Source organism: Prionailurus viverrinus, chromosome A2 (assembly GCF_022837055.1).
Source record: "Prionailurus viverrinus isolate Anna chromosome A2, UM_Priviv_1.0, whole genome shotgun sequence".
Lineage (NCBI taxonomy): Eukaryota > Metazoa > Chordata > Mammalia > Carnivora > Felidae > Prionailurus > Prionailurus viverrinus.
In genome coordinates, this window is record NC_062562.1 from 113,560,864 (window position 1) to 113,579,065 (window position 18,202).

The following is an 18,202-nucleotide window of genomic DNA, read 5'->3' on the forward strand; positions in this document are numbered from 1 at the left end:
CCATTAGTGATAGTGAAAGTCGTCCTGCACAGTAAGCCTCCTCTCTCTCATCTCCCCCACACCAGCCAGGTAAGTGCAGCTTAATTTGTTTATTTTTCTTTCTATTTTGTATTTACTTTGTTATTTTATATTATATTACAGTATTGTAATCATTTTCATATAAATATCTTTGGGGTGTGGAATGAATCATCTGAGTTTCCAGTATTTCTTATGGGGAAATTAGCTTTGATCAACAAGTACTTTGGATTACAAGCATGTTTCTGAAATGAATTATGCTCACAAGCCAAGGTTTTACTGTATTTTTCAATAATGTTAAATATATATTTTTTAAGAAAGAACTTCCTTAAATAGCTCATGAAGATATCTGGCAAGATTTCATTCAATTGTTGCAAATTAAAAGAAAAAAAACTTTTACTAACTTAGTACTCATGAAATTGATATAAAGTATTTCAGCCGAAAATGTGAACAGTTTGCTATGGCTAGTTAATATTCTTTGTGTACTTTTAATCTAGATCTCCTCTTTATAGAGAGAGATGGTAAGACATTTTTAAATATTATTTTCCAAAATTATGTAGATTTTTATTATACATGTACATGAAACAAAACAAGGTCTAAATTTGTTTTTAAGTGTCACAGAATTCTTTTTCTGTTTAAATTCTACATTAAATTTCTGAAAATATGTGAATCATATTCTCACTTATCCTAGTTATATAGAATTTTTCCCCCTACATCCCAATAGATCCTAAAAGGTCTGAATCTCAAAATTAAGTCTGGAGAGACAGTAGCCTTGGTTGGCCCCAACGGCAGTGGGAAGAGTACTGCAGTCCAGCTTCTTCAGAGGTTATATGATCCTGACAACGGCTTTGTAAGTGTACCTAGCAAAATCATGCATAGCCCACATGATGAAATTAGGAAATACCACCTACTATAGGGAACTTACAGCTATCTCAACTTTGATTTAACAGTGGACCTGAGAGAAGCCATATCATTTTCTTTCCTGCATATTCATTCATCCACCAAATATTTATTGAGCACCTATTGCTAGGCACTGTTCTGGGTACTAGGGAACATAGATGAGCAAAGCATAAAAACCTCTACCCTCATCGAGTTTACATTGTAATAAGTAGAGAACCACAAATAAGTAAATTGTATAGTATTTTAGAAGGTGATGAAAGCTGTGGAGGAAAATGACATAATTTGTAGTACCCAGAATTTACAAGTTTTTCCATTTCTCAAAACATCCCAGCAGAATATCTGCAGAAAATATGCTCTCTCATTTTTTTATGTCATCCATAATGTTGCACTTGACTTTGTTACCCTTGTAAATATCATAGAGAACAAGACTATGATAGTCACAGAAGCATCAATCTTAATGCTTCTATTCAAATTTTCAACTGTTATTTTTAAAAGAAAATCTATTCTCCTAGAGCCTGGTTCATTTAAATTTGACTTCCTAAGTTTTCATTTGGAGTATACTAGATTCATGTATCCATGTTAATATTAAATAAATAAATTATGGTTAAGCATTCCATATATAAAGCAGTTGCATAGAATACTCATGCCCAGAGAGAATTCCAGAGTTGGTGATAAAGAGAAGCTCCGGGAGTTATAATTATCAAACCTCGGCTTCTGTCATTGGAATATGTGGGGTAATGGGTAATGGCACTATTTATGGAGAAGACAGTATTCTTTTACTATTATTTATATGAAAGAATAGAAGACACTTTTGACTTTTGCAGCAGAGTGAGGTGTTGAAGAAAGGGTATTTCCTAGAAAAAAAAAATGCAAAGGTCACATCAGTCTTAAGTTAACAAAACTGAAGTTTGTTACATGTGTCTACATGACAACATTTGTGGCTCCTATAGCCAGGGATCTATGTAGCACCTAATTTGTGGATCTTAAAATAAGGATATTCAAGTGGTTTGGCAATATTTTAAGCCAGTGGTTTTTTTTTTTTTTGAGGTTTTATTGGTTCACATCTACCAGAAAAGGCTGTTGACAGTACACATGCTATAAATATTTTATCAAAAGAAGCCAATAGTTGATTCCTGAAATAGCCTGCTTCTCAGCTTACACTTTGAACTAAAGAAAAAGACTCTAAACCCAGTGCAGTGTAAGGTATCACCACATGATTTATTCCTTTGGATTGGCAGATCACAGTAGATGGGAATGACATCAGAACTTTAAATGTTCAGTATTATCGAGAACATATTGGAGTGGTCAGCCAAGAGCCTGTTTTGTTTGGGACCACCATTAATAATAATATTAAATATGGACGAGATGGTGTGACCGATGAAGAGATTGAGAAAGCAGCAAAGGAAGCAAATGCTTATGATTTTATAATGGAGTTTCCCAATGTAAGTACACTATGTAACCTGTGTCCTTATTTAGAGCTAAAGCAGTTCAATGTTCCAAAATAAGGTAACAAAACAATAACTTCTACAGAGTAGGAGGAGTGTGAATAACTGCTGAATTGTCCTAGATGAAACATCTATGAATGAGAAAGCATGGCAGCAACCAAAAGAAGAAATGCATCATTGAAGGTCAGTTTTTTAAAGCCATATTTAGTTCTTACTAGCTCTCACTGCAAATGGAAAAGAAAAATAAATGAAGGATATATTAAAATATAACAAAGAAATATGAAACAAATTCATCAGTCCAAGCTGAGAATTGATGTCTGCCAAATGTTGATTTGCAAGGCCATCTTGTGGCTAAGAGTGGGACTGTCACAGACAATGGTAAGGCAAAAGGAAAACTATGACCATTTTTAGAAGCACATAGATCCAATATCGGACAAGAAATGTATTATCATACTTGGAAAGAGATATAGTAAACTAAGATTCTTGATATTAGGACATATCAGATCCTAAAAGGTATTTAAAATTGATAGCTATAAAGCCATTTATTTACATTTCCCAAAGTATTCATTCCTCAGTATCACGTGAAACTATTGTGGGGAGCACCCTGTAAAATATGAAAGGATGAGATTTGAAATAAAAGTACAGAATAAAATTCTACTATATCAAAAAGCAACAATAACAAAAAAACTTTATTTTAGTGTATATGTTTTATAAACCATACTCCATGGGTCATAATAATTTTTGCTCTTTCTTTTTCTTTTAATAAAAACTTTTGGGGGCGCCTGGGTGGCGCAGTCGGTTAAGCGTCCGACTTCAGCCAGGTCACGATCTCGCGGTCCGTGAGTTCGAGCCCCGCGTCAGGCTCTGGGCTGATGGCTCAGAGCCTGGAGCCTGTTTCTGATTCTGTGTCTCCCTCTCTCTCTGCCCCTCCCCTGTTCATGCTCTGTCTCTCTCTGTCCCAAAAATAAATAAACGTTGAAAAAAAAAAATTAAAAAAAAAAAAACTTTTGTTTTATCAGTAATTACCTTTTATCCCCATTATTTATGGTCATAATTGAAATAGCAAACTCATTAATGGCTTAAGCTCATCCTTTGCCTTGTAGTTTGCGAAAACAAACTTCCTTTCTTTGACCTTTCTTTTGGCACTTTGAATGACTTCCCTTCGTCAAACACCAAAGATCTTTAGTTTCCCACTTCGAATTAGGAATTTTCTGGGACATCTTAAATCACACTCTATAGGTTACTACTTGCCTTACTAAAAGTCCAGTATTTATACAGAGATGCCCCTTGCTATATAATTAATAATAAATCTTAAAAATATAATCCAAGGAACAAATTAAAGATACTGGCTCATGATGGAAACTAAATTTCACAGCCATGGTTGAGCAGAGAAATAATAGTAAGCACAGGAATAAATAAAAGTTCCAGACATCCCCAATGGAAAAATTGGGGAAATATGTGTTTAAATAAATGCCATTATTTCTATGATATACACATATTTTAAAATTAATATATTAGGATTAACTGATACTTGCTAGCGTTTTCCCATCAACAACCAGAAAAGCATAGGATGTATGTTTCCAAGCATTGGACAAGAGGTAGCACAAAATTGTGATTCCAGAGAGAAAGGAAACTCATGAGGAAACTCCATGAATTTGCAGCAATTCTGCAGAGGAACACACCTCTCACCCCCATCTCTATGAACTAGAATCCAGACAGAACATGGCACTTCACTAAACTGAAAGACAGAGATAGAGTTTCAGGACAGCATAAGCAACTGGAGAGGCAATGAGAGACCTGTGGAGTGAGGTGTGGAGGTAGAAGTCCCTGTCAGCACCACTTGGAAATCCTTGTCTGAAGATAAGACTTCCCAAGGCTTACTAGAGAGCAGCTGCTACAAAGCTGAGAGTAGAATAAAGATACTGGAAGTCTGTTGAAAGCACAGCCCAGCCAGAATGGAGAGATTACATTAACATTTTTTAATACCCCAGACATATAGCTGAGCCACCAAAAAAAGCCACACCTTAAGAGTAAATCCATACCTTAGAGTAGGCTGACTCTAGACCTACCCTAACAAAATCAAGCCATGACAAGATCCCCAGAGGAGACAGAACTTACCAGTTGGGTGCTGCCAAATTTTGAGACTTTCTACAGATTCCCTTAACAAAGCGTAAAACCAGAATTACACATGTTCAAGATGATCAGGCAATATTTGAATTGCTTACTAAAACAAAAATTAACTTTGTTTTCAGAAGAAAACAGAATTCAGAGTTTCTGCAACATAACATTCACAGAATTCAGTGTACATTCTGCAACAATTAGATATACAAAGAAATAGGAAACTATGATCCATAAGCCAGAAATTATAATCTAAATGCTTAAGCACTTAAGAAAAGCTTCAAATTGCATGAAGCAAAAACTGCTGCTCCTGAAAGGAGAACCAGACAAACACACAATTTTAGTTGAAGCCTTCAGTACTCGATAGAACAAGTAGGCAGAAAATCAGTACAGCTGTTGATGACCTGAACAATACTACTGACCATCTAGATCTCACTGACACTTATGGAACACTGCCCAATAGCAGCAGAATATATTCTACTCAAGTACACATGGAATGTTCACGGAAGTAAACAATATTCTGGGCCGTTAAAAAAACAACTTTGCAATTTCAAAGAAAACATACAATATATGTTCTCAAACCATAATAGAATTAAAGTATAGAAATCACTAAGAGAAATATATCTGGAAAATCCACAAATATTTGAAAATTAAATAACTCACTTCTAAATAATCTCTGGCTGAAAGAGGAAGTTTCAAGGAAAATTAATGACTTTTTTAACTAAATAAAAATGAAACTGCTATGTATCAGTATTTGCTTTTAGAAAAGAAAAAAAGACCTAAAATCTATCAACTAACTTTCCAACTTGAGAAACTAGAGTAAGAAGAGCAAGTTGAACCCGAAGCAAGCAGAAGAAGGGAAATAATCGAGATTAGAACAAAAATCAGTGAAAGCAAAAAAGAAAAAAAGAAAAATATTAGAAACAATCATTAAAATCAAAAGCTGTTTCCTTGAAAAGATTAATAAAATCAGTAAATGGTAGCAAGGCTGATGAAGAATCTGAAAACAGAAGAGAAATTACTGATGGGAAGAATGAAAGATAGTACATCACTATTAATCTTAAAGACATTAAAATGTTGTAGGAATACTATGAACAAGGCTATGCCTTTATATAAATTTGACAACTTAGCTGCGGGTCAGTTCATTGAAAGACACAAACTACCAAAAGTCACTCAAAAAGAAGTAATATTAGGAGCACCTGGGTGGCTTAATCAGTTAAGCATCCAATTTCAGCTCAGGTCATGATCTCACTGCTCGTGAGTTGAAACCCCATATGGGACTCTGTGCTGACAACTCAGAGCCTGGAGACTGCTTTGAGTTCTCTGTCTCCCTCTCTCTGCCCCTCCCCCCCCCCCAAGCTCGCTCTCTCTCTCTCTCTCTCTCTCTCTCTCTCTCTCAAAAATAAACATTAAAAATTTTTTAAAACAGAAGTAATCTTAGTAAGACCTATAACTATAAAAAAAAGTCAACTAGATCTCTAAATCATAGCAACAATTACAAATGAAATCAAAATTAAAAGCAGCATCTACAGAGCACCTGGGTGGCTTAGTTAGTTGAGTATCCACTCCTCATTTTGGCTCAGGTCATGATCCCAGGGTCATGGTATCAAGCCCCATGTCAGGCTCTGCACTGAGCATGGGGCCTGCTTAATATTCTCTCTCTCCCTCTGCCCTTCCCCTTCTCTCTCTCTCTCTCTCTCTCTCTCTCTCTCAAAAAAAAAAAGTGGCATTTACAATAGCATCAAAAAATATTAAAATAGACTAAATTTTATGTAAGGTGTAAATCTTCTGTATAAAACTTATGAAACATTGCTGAAAGAAATTAAAGATCTAAATAGAGTGTAACTTATTCATTGATTTAGAAATTCAGTATTTTTAAAGATACATGTTTTTCCAAAATTGATAAATTTGATGCTATAGCAATCAAAATCCCAGAAGTCTTTTTTGTGTCTAGAAATCAACCTGCTAATTCCAAAATTTGTTTGAAAATTTAAAGGACTAAAAATAGACAAAACAGTTATGAAAAAAAAAAAACAGCAAAGCTGGAAGACCTACAATATGTAATTTTAAGACAGCATTAAGAAAGTAGAAATGGCACAATGTAGATCAGTGGAAAAAATAGAGTCCAGAAAAAGACCCACACATATCTAGTGAAATTATTTTTGACAAGGCCATTGTTAATTTGTTGGGAGAAAGGAAAGTCTTTTCAACAAATGGTGCTGGGAAAATTGAATATCCTTCTGGAAAAACAAATAAAATGTGACCCTTCCCTCATACCATGTATACATATTAATGTGGCATGGATCTTAAATCAAATATAAAAACTGAAACTATCAAACTTCAAAAACAAAAACTTAAGTGAAAAACATTTGTGACCTTGATGTAACCAAGCCAAGGTAGGTTTTCTTAGGTAGAAAAGCATTTACTATTTAAAAAATGATAAACTGAACTTTATTGAAATCAAAACCTTTTAAAAGACACTATTTAGAAAGTAAAAAGGCCAAACACAGAGTGAAAGAAAATATTTACAATACACAGGTCTGACAAAGGACATGCACTCAGAATATATACAGAACTCTTATAACAAACACAATTATAAAACAGAAAAATGGACAAAAACTTGAATAGACATTTCATTTCACACACACAAAGAAATGGACAATATACCAATGAAAAATATTCAGCATTATTATTCACCAGGCAAATGTGAAGTAAAACCACAATGAGATACCATTTCATACTTGTTAGAATGGCCAAAATTAAAAATAATAGCAATTATAACTTCTGATGAGAATGTAAATCAATTAGATCTCTTATTCATTCTGAATAAAGTGAAATTGGTACAGTCATTTTAGAAAGAAATTTGACACTTTATTATAATGTTAACATAATAACCTTATAATACATTTATGACTCAGCATTCTATTCCCACATATTTTTCCAAAAGAAATGAAAATGTGACCACAAGAACATTCTGTACATGAATGTTCATAGCAGCTTTATTCATAATACTCAAAAATTGGAAATAATGCAAATGTTCAGCAGCAGCTGAATAGATAAATTGCAACTGATATAAAGTTGGATAGAATACAAGATTTTCAGTTCATGTTGAATTTCAGATAAACAATGAATAATTTTATCATAAGTATATCCCAAATATTGTATGAAATGTACTTACACTAAGAAAAGTATTCACTGTTAACTGAAAATCAGAATTAACTGACCTCTTTGGGTTTTTTGTGGTTTTATTTGTTTTTGCTGAAGTTGGTAGCTTAAGGTAGATTCACATTGTGTGAAGCACTACTCAGAAATAAATAGGAGTGAATTGCTGATACACACAATATGAATGAATCTGAAAACTATTATGCTAAGTAAAAGAAGACAGACCAAAAAATACCCACTGCAATTATAGCAAAGCTCCAGGATACAAAGTTAATATACAAAAATCAGTCATTTTCCTATATATATGCAATGAACAAGTGGAATCTGACATTGAAAGCACAATGCCATTTACATTAACATCCAAAAAATGAATTACTTAGGTATAAATCTAACAGAATATGTACAAGATCTATATAAAGATTGAAATCAAAGAAGAATTTTTAAAATGCAGTGCTATTCCATGTTCATGGAAAGAAAGACTCAGTATTGCCAGATGTTAGTTCTTCCCAACTTGATCTATAGATTCAGTGCAATTTCAATCAAAATCTCAGAAAGCTATTTTGTGGATATCAACAAACCAATTCTTTTTTTTTTTAATTTTTTTAATGTTTATTTATTTTTGAAAGAGAAAGAGAAAAAGAAAGAGAGACAGAACACGAGCAGGGGAGGGCCAGAGAGAGAGGCAGACACAGAATCCAAAACAGACTCCAGGCTCTGAGTTGTCAGCACAGAGCCCAATGCAGGGCTCAAACTCACGAACCGTGAGATCATGACCTGAGCCGAAGTCGGAGGCTTACCGACTGAGCCACCCAGGTGCCCCTATGTGTTTTTTTTAATGTAAAGGTCAAACTCTAGAAATCAAAGGTTTAGAAAACTATTTAAATTTATATCCTTGAAGAAATGAGCTTTGGGTCATGGACCTAACCCAATACAATATTACAACTATGCTTCATTAGTTCTAGAAATTACCTCCAACCTCAAATATCTCATTTGTTAAAGAGGTATATCCCAAAAAATAAAAAGTAAAGGAAATAAAACACAGGTCCAAAAGTGTCCCAAGACTGAAAAAAATTTTGAGAAGTTTGTTTTGCATTAATCTTTTCATACCTTTTTTCAGAATATCCAGGAAGGAAATTGTGAATAATATATTAAATTGCTGTTAAACATTTCAGATAGTTAAGAATGTGTTTGTATTACAGCAGTTCTTTTAAAGATATCAGTACATTTTAAATTGTCTTTAAAAACTTTCAAGATTGGTTCAAATATTATTAATCTCCCTAAAAATCCTGACTATCATACATTCTCATTTCTTTTAGTCCTAGCCAAATTTTCCTTTGGTCATCTCTTTATTGAACTCTTTTTTTTTCCAACAGTTGTTTGTTTTCACAAAGGACAACTCAAAGGTCAAAAGCAGCCAGGCTGAAGTAGTGGTTAAGGTGGTATTAAAACACAACTGTTATTGCCTGTCATTGCCTATTCTAATAATTTGATCATGCTGCCTTCTGTTTCTGTGCTCTTTTCCTATTTTTCATTAGAAATTTAATACCTTGGTAGGAGAAAAAGGAGCACAAATGAGTGGAGGACAGAAACAGAGAATCGCAATTGCTCGAGCTTTAGTTAGAAACCCAAAGATCCTGATCTTAGATGAGGCTACATCTGCCCTAGATACAGAAAGTGAATCAGTTGTTCAAGCTGCATTGGAGAAGGTAAGTGAGCAGATCATTTCTTATTTCCATATTCCTGGCTCAACATTGTTTTTAAATACAAGAAAGTATGGCTCTGCACTGGATTATTTCTTGAGTTCAGAGCCCTCTTTAAGGTATTGATGCAGAATGTTCACCCTTGTAAAAACTTATACATGATAGTTATAGGAAGTGATTTGGATGAAAGAAGAAGATGCTATAGTTGGTGCTAAAAACATACAGGGTTGATATCCACGCAGTCATCCCATATATACTTCCTTTCCAATGGTCTACACTTTACACCTCCCCCTAGTAACCCCATACCACTACCACTATCACAGTTATAACCACATCCATTCTTAGCCTCTTGCATACACACCTGTAGGATTCCCTTTTCTGACCACTTTTCCTCTTTAGGGCAACCCCAAAGTACTCATTTTAACTTAATTTCATTCCCAGGGTGGAAGCATACAGTGTGGTTTGCCCTACCCTTGAATCATTCTCCTGTAAGAGCCCTTGGCTCTCTAACTTCATACTAACCTCCTGCTTACTGCATGCTACTGACTTGCTTCAGGACTTCAATTCAGTGATGGTCCTTTATGAAACTGCATTGCATTTGGGACAGTAGTTGGTGGCAGTGACATGAAAAACCATGAATATTTTTTTCAATGGCCAACCCCTCTTTTAAATCATGGCCTTCAGGGATGCCTGGCTGGCTCAGTAGGTTAAGCATCTGACTCTTGATTTTGGCTCAGGTCATGATCCCATGGTCATGAGATCAAGCCCTGTGTTGGGCTCTGCACTGAGCATGGAGCCTGCTTGAGATTCTCTCTCTTTCTCCCTCTGCCCCTCTGCTCCACTTGCATGCATTCTCTCTCTCTCTCTCTCTCTCTCTCTCTCTCGCGCGCGCGTGCGCGCTTTCTCTCGCTTTCTCTCTCTCTCTTTAAAAAATCAATCAATCAATCATGGCCTTCAAACCTTTCAGAAGGCTTAATGACACAAATTACTTTGAACTTGTTTGAAAACATGTTGTGTTTTTGTGTCTTAGAAAATTACAGACTTTTCTTGTTAAATACTAACTTTGTGCCACCAGAAATGGATACTGGCAGCCAGAGTGCACACTGCTTATTGAATAATCTGTTAGTTACTATTATCAACTTGCAAATTAAATTGTATATGTTTTTACCCTTGTTTTCATCCCACAATGAGAGTGCCACCTGTTGTTCGTGATATTTCTTATTTCCATAAAGTAAGGAAGTGATATGAAAGTCCATGTTTATTGTAGATACTTTGCCAGTTTGGTTAATTTTAGTGGAAAAGAAACAATGATTCCCTCAAGGGTATGGCTGATGCTTTATTCATTTTTTTAAATTTAGTAACTGGGACTGGGCTCTACGGAATGCACTCAAATTGTATTCAGTAATGGTGATGCTTAGTTACTTAGGGCTTGAATGTACCAAAAAATTATTACACTTAATATAACCAACCATCTTTTAACTTACATAAGATTTTTCTTTCATTTTCTTGAGATACAATTGACATATATATAAGATATTTAAAAACATTGTAATAGGTTCCAGAATTGTTAAAGGTTAAGTGTCTATTATCTTTTCAACCAATGTGTTAATCACTTCAGGTGATCAGAACTTGTTCAGACTTTTAAAGTAGTTGATTAGTGACATAATAAACTAATAAAAGTTTTTTTTTTACTAATGGTTAAAATTAAATCTGTATCATGATAAAAACAGAAGAACACAAATCGTTTGTAAACTATGATTACAATTATATATAATAGGTGTGCATGTGCACAAAAATGAAGACAACGTATATGAAAATACCAGCAGTTGTGTGACAGAATTATGAGGGAATTTAAGTTTTTAAAAATGTATTTACTCTTATTATTTTTCACTTTTTAAAGGTGAGAGAATTATTGACATTGTAGAGACATATAGGTGTGAAACTGCTTTAAGTTTGGTTTGCTGGTCTTTTATGGGATGAAGGTAAATGGTAACAAAAGGGTGACAAGTAGCACAATAAACGGAATTAATTATATATGCATCAGTTTATTGGAAAGTGACTCATAGCAAAGAGGAGAGTTCAAAAAAGGCCAGGTAATGAAAGCTCCAGTGCCCTGAGAGTCCTCTGTACATTCCACACAGAGGGCGATTGTGGAATCAAACCTTTGGAGAGGTTCCTACCTAAGGAGGGTAGGGCACACAGCACATCTCATTTCTGCTCCTCTAAGAACTTTCAGACCTGCTGCATGATATGGCCTAACCCACAGCAGTTAACAGTTCCAGCTCAAAATATCTTCCAAACTACAAAACGAACAAAGAGGGAACAATAAAATATATCTCTTCTTATTGGTGAATGCTGTATCCACCCCCTCCATGCCCAGCCTTCACTTGTTCCTTCCCACCCCTCCTCTCCATTACCCCCATTGTCTTCCACTTATATCGAGTTCTAGAACCACTAAAACTAATCTATAGTGATTTTTAAAAAGAAATAAAATCAGTAGTTTCCTGGAGCAGAAGGTAGGTTTTGACTAAAATGAGCATAAGGGAACTATCACTCTTGTCCTCAGTTGGATTTTTTTTAACATTTATTTATTTTTGAGAGAGACAGCACGAGAGAGGGAGGGACAGACAGAGAGGGCACAGAGCTTCTGAAGCAGGCTCTGCGCACAGCAGTCAGCCCAATGCGGGGCTTAAACTCAGGAACCGTGAGATCATGACCTGAGCCAAAGTCGGACGCTCAACTGACTGAGCCCCCCAGGTTCCCCTCCTCACTTGGAATATTGCAAGTTACTCCCTGCTTCAGCCCATGCCCAATCAATCTGTTTTTATCACATCAGTCAGGTGATGCCACTAAAATGTAAATCTGATCCTCCAGTGGCTTTTTTTTTTTAAATTTTTTTTAACGTTTATTTATTTTTGAGACAGAGAGAGACAGAGCATGAACGGGGGAGGGGCAGAGAGAGAGGGAGACACAGAATCGGAAGCAGGCTCCAGGCTCTGAGCCATCAGCCCAGAGCTCGACGCGGGGCTCGAACTCGCGAACCGCGAGATCGTGACCTGAGCCGTAGTCGGACGCTCAACCGACTGAGCCACCCAGGCGCCCCCTCCAGTGGCTTTTTAACTCACTCTTCACTGTAAGTAAATACCAAATTCCTTACCAGGCACCTAGGTGGCTCAGTGGGTTAAGCGTCCAACTCTTGATTTCAGCTCAGGTCAGGATCTCATGGTGAGATTGAGCCCTGCATGGGTCTACGTCAGGAGCCTGCTTGGGATTCTCTCTCTGCCCCTGCTCTGCATGCATGCAAGTGTGCTCGTACTCACTCTCTAAACAAACAAACAAATAAACTTAAAAAAAAAGATATTTACAGTAAGTGACAAGGTTCTATGGAATCAGGCTCTAAGCTCCTGGAACCTCACACCCCATCATTCTCCTCCACATTTGCTGCTCCTTAAACATGCCATAGTACTTCTTATCAGCTCTTTTTTTTTTTTTTAATTTTTTTTTCAACGTTTATTTATTTTTGGGACAGAGAGAGACAGAGCATGAACGGGGGAGGGGCAGAGAGAGAGGGAGACACAGAGTCGGAAACAGGCTCCAGGCTCTGAGCCATCAGCCCAGAGCCCGACGCGGGGCTCGAACTCACGGACCGCGAGATCGTGACCTGGCTGAAGTCGGACGCTTAACCGACTGCGCCACCCAGGCGCCCCTCTTATCAGCTCTCATACTGTGTATGTTTTTGTTTATTTTATTGTCTCTGTTCCCCTACTGGAATGTAAACTCAGTAGTGGCAAAGGCTTTGATTGGTTAACTGCAGTGTCCCCAGCACTAGAATGAGGCCTGGTCCTTAGACAGCCAGTAAGCATTTGTTAAATGCATTTTGGATGAGTTTGGTACAGAATAGTTCCAAGGTCTAAAGTTCTCTTTTCTGGAATTCTTAAGTTAGACTTACTGCAAACTAGTTTTGCTTCACTTATCTTATTCATGAGGAGGATCAAGTGTCAGTGGATAAAGATTTATGCCACAGACTATGTGGTACCACTCTGCTACTGGTTTGGACCCAGCATGCCAATGCAGCAGGTTTCTATTCTGTCCCAGTACAGAAGGCATGGCAGTAAAGACCTGTAGGCCCCTGTGGAAGCAGGGGAAGCCCACACTGACTTTGGGATAAAGCCTGTGAACACTCTGAGATGTTAAAAGTGGTATGCTAATCTAGGCATAATTATTATTAAGGGAGGTTCAGCTACACCACATCAATGGAGAACCTTTAAAAAGACCCTTTGCTAATTATGAGGGAAGGGTTTCCATCACAGTTTTATTCTTTAAAGAGATAGAGCTGCTTTGTTGCAGGCTTCATGGGCTTTTCTTTATCATTACTGCTCTTTCTCACTATGATGCATCCCGTTGATCTTCCTCACAGGATCTTAACATACTTATATAACTTGAAGAATTGAACAATAAGAAAATTGGTATGCTGCATTAAGCTGTGGGCTACTTTATTAAGTTAAGCCCAAACAAGTGGTTATCCAAAGTTAGGTTAATTATTACACATTTTGGTGCATCTATGACAATTAAATATTTTACTTTTTATATATGAAATTAGGGATTTATTCAATTTTTTCTTCTTTCTTTTCCTTTCTCTTTTTCTTTCTTTTGTTTTTTTTTTCTTTCTTTTCAAAACCATTTGTAGCAACATGATAATAGTTGAGAACAGAAAGGGAATTTCTGCAAGGGGATTTCCTTGGCTGGAATTTAGCCAGAAGAACAAAGGTAGTATAGAGACTATCTCATCCTAAAAGCATCATGGAACATTTTATAAGCCTGCCTAATCAAGCTCACATTTGTTAGGCTTGGTGTTAAATTATAGACCACTAATTTATTTTAGGGCAGTGCTTCTTCCCCTTTGGTGGATCAGGGCCCCATCTAAGAATCTAAGAAAGGGAAAAATAAACCACTAACTTTTTCAGAAAAATCTACAAATGCTCTTGTACACAAAAATTTACCTAAAACATTGAGAGGTTCATGGATCCCTCTAAAGCCATTCATGAGTCATTATTGTAGGCATAATAAAGGAACAAATGGGTGATAATAGCTAATCCTTATACGAACCCAGTGAGCTCAGAACACTTATTTTCCTATTACACAGATTTGCACACTGAAGCACAGACAGGCCGAATAACAGCTAGGCAACAGTGAAGCCAGGATGTGGACCCAGACACATTTCTTGAGCTCATTCACATAACCACCATGCTATATTCCCCAAGATTATGCATCTGCTAGGGATGTAAGCTAAATCTGAAACTGGATCATTCTTCAAAACTAGCCTCTTCTTAAGGATAGTATTACCATATGATCCAGCAATTCCACTTCTGGGTATATACCAAACAAAATTGCAAGAAGGAACTCAAACAGATATTTGTATACTAGAGTTCACAGCAGCATCATTCACAATAGCCAAAAGTTAGAAACAACCCAAATGTCCTTTGACAGATAAATAGATAAGCACATTATATGCGTGTACAGTTCATAGTATTCAATATTAAAAAGGAAGGAAATTCTGACACGTGCTACATGGAAAACCTTAGAAGATATTATGCTAACTAAAATAAGACAGATGCAAAAGGACAAATATTATGTGATTACACTTATATGAGATACCTAGAATAGTCATCTTCATAGACAGAAAGTACATTGGATGTTACTGGGGCTAAGGAAATGGGGAAATGGGAAGTTATGGTTCAGAGTGGTATAGAATTTCAGCACACGATGAAGAAAAAGTTCTGGAGTTAGATAGTAGTGATGGTTGCACAAAAATATGAATGTACTTAATGCCACTAAATTCTACACTTTAAAATGGTTGAAACTGGTTACAAGTTTATGTTATGATTATTTTACCACTAAAAAAAAAGAATAGCAATGTAAGTCTGAGTATAAAATAATAGTGACACAGAAGGAATTGGCCTCTCTGATCCAGGAGAACACTACCTTAAAAATGACTAGAATGATAAATCTCATGTTATATACATTTTACCAGAATTAAAAGAAAAAAAAAACACCATCCTTTTTCTAAAACCATATTGCCTCGTTGGGAAAGAAACTCAAACCATACCCCACTGAAATTGAGGATCCCACGTAGGCTTGTAATAGACTCACCTTTGTCCCTTAAGCCACTTATTTTTATCCTATTGTATTTGTAGCTAGTGGGTTTTTCTTTCACGAATGGATTTAAATCATTATTAGTTAGCAGGAAATTTCAGAGTCTTAAAAAAATACAAGAAAAGCCTCAAACATATGGTAAAATATTTTTCCATTATACAAGGGTGGTTTCTTTTTTTTTTTTTTCAATATATGAAATTTACTGTCAAATTGGTTTCCATACAACACCCAGTGCTCATCCCAAAAGGTGCCCTTCTCAATACCCATCACCCACCCTCCCCTCCCTCCCACCCCCCATCAGCCCTCAGTTTGTTCTCAGTTTTTAAGAGTCTCTTATGCTTTGGCTCTCTCCCACTCTAATCTCCTTTTTTTTTTTCCTTCCCCTCGCCCATGGGTTTCTGTTAAGTTTCTCAGGATCCACATAAGAGTGAAAACATATGGTATCTGTCTTTCTCTGTATGGCTTGTTTCACTTAGCATAACACTCTCCAGTTCCATCCAGGTTGCTACAAAGGGCCATATTTCATTCTTTCTCATTGCCACATAGTACTCCATTGTGTATATAAACCACCATTTCTTTATCCATTCATCAGTTGATGGACATTTAGGCTCTTTCCATAATTTGGCTATTGTTGAGATTGCTGCTATAAACATTGGGGTGCAAGTGCCCCTATGCATCAGCACTCCTGTATCCCTCGGGTAAATTCCTAGCAGTGCTATTGCTGGGTCATAGGGTAAGTCTATCTTTAATTTTTTGAGGAACCTCCACACTGCTTTCCAGAGTGGCTGCACCAATTTGCATTCCCACCAACATTGCAAGAGGGTTCCTGTTTCTCCACATCCTCTCCAGCATCTATAGTCTCCTGATTTGTTCATTTTGGCCACTCTGACTGGCGTGAGTTGATATCTCAGTGTGGTTTTGATTTGTATTTCCCTGATGAGGAGCAATGTTGAGCATCTTTTCATGTGCCTGTTGGCCATCTGGATGTCTTCTTTAGAGAAGTGTCTATTCATGTTTTCTGCCCATTTCTTCACTGGGTTGTTTTTCGGGTGTGGAATTTGGTGAGTTCTTTATAGATTTTGGATACTAGCCCTTTGTCCGAAATGTCATTTGCGAATATCGTTTCCCATTCCGTTGGTTGCCTTTTAGTTTTGTTGGTTGTTTCCTTTGCTGTGCAGAAGCTTTTTATCTTCACAAGGTCCCAGTAGTTCATTTTTGCTTTTAATTCCCTTGCCTTTGGGGATGTGTCAAGTAAGAAATTGCTACGGCTGAGGTCAGAGAGGTCTTTTCCTGCTTTCTCCTCTAGGTTTTTGATGGTTTCCTGTCTCACATTCAGGTCCTTTATCCATTTTGAGTTTATTTTTGTGAATGGTGTAAGAAAGTGGTCTAGTTTCAACCTTCTGCATGTTGCTGTCCAGTTCTCCCAGCACCATTTGTTAAAGAGACTGTCTTTTTTCCATTGGATGTTCTTTCCTGCTTTGTCAAAGATTAGTTGGCCATACGTTTGTGGGTCTAGTTCTGGGGTTTCTATTCTATTCCATTGGTCTATGTGTCTGTTTTTGTGCCAATATCATGCTGTCTTGATGATTACAGCTTTGTAGTAGAGGCTAAAGTCTGGGATTGTGATGCCTCCTGCTTTGGTCTTCTTCTTCAAAATTCCTTTGGCTATTTGGGGCCTTTTGTGGTTCCATATGAATTATAGGATTGCTTATTCTAGTTTCGAGAAGGATGCTGGTGCAATTTTGATTGGGATTGCATTGAATGTGTAGATAGCTTTGGGTAGTATTGACATTTTGACAATATTTATTCTTCCAATCTATGAGCACGGAATGTTATTACATTTCTTTATATCTTCTTCAATTTCCTTCATGAGCTTTCTATAGTTTTCAGCATACAGATCTTTTACATCTTTGGTTAGATTTATTCCTAGGTATTTTATGCTTCTTGGTGCAATTGTGAATGGGATCAGTTTCTTTATTTGTCTTTCTGTTGCTTCATTATTAGTGTATAAGAATGCAACTGATTTCGGTACACTGATTTTGTATCCTGCAACTTTGCTAGATTCCTGCATCAGTTCTAGCAGACTTTTGGTGGAGTCTATCAGATTTTCCATGTATAATATCATGTCATCTACCAAAAGTGAAAGCTTAACTTCATCTTTGCCAATTTTGATGCCTTTGATTTCCTTTTGTGGTCTGATTGCTGATGCTAGAACTTCCAACACTATGTTAAACAACAGCGTTGAGAGTGGGCATCCCTGTCGTGTTCCTGATCTCAGGGAAAAAGCTCTCAGTTTTTCCCCATTGAGGATGATGTTAGCTGTGGGCTTTTCATAAATGTCTTTTATGATGTTTAAGTATGTTCCTTCTATCCCGACTTTCTCGAGGGTTTTTATTAAGAAACGTTGCTGAATTTTGTCAAAGGCCTTTTCTGCATCGATTGACAGGGTCATATGGTTCTTATCTTTTCTTTTCTTAATGTGATCTATCACGTTGATTGATTTGTGAATGTTGAACCAGCCCTGCATCCCAGGAGTGAATCCCACTTGATCATGGTGAATAATTCTTTTTATATGCTGTTGAATTCGATTTGCTAGTATCTTATTGAGAATTTTTGCATCCATATTCATCAGGGATATTGGCCTGTAGTTCCCTTTTTTACTGGGTCTCTGTCTGGTTTAGGACTCAAAGTAATACTCGCTTCATAGAA

At 36.5% G+C, this 18,202-nt stretch overlaps 1 protein-coding gene across 1 annotated transcript in view; it reads left to right on the forward strand.

Moving 5' to 3' along the window:
* The window catches only part of ABCB5 (ATP binding cassette subfamily B member 5), a 137,358-nt gene that overhangs the window by 47,673 nt on the left and 71,483 nt on the right, over positions 1 to 18,202 (forward strand). The window contains exons 12-14 of the mRNA XM_047847360.1: positions 740 to 865; positions 2,154 to 2,357; positions 9,176 to 9,346. Of these exons, the coding sequence (XP_047703316.1) occupies positions 740 to 865; positions 2,154 to 2,357; positions 9,176 to 9,346 (501 nt within the window). The remainder of the gene's footprint in view (positions 1 to 739; positions 866 to 2,153; positions 2,358 to 9,175; positions 9,347 to 18,202) is intronic.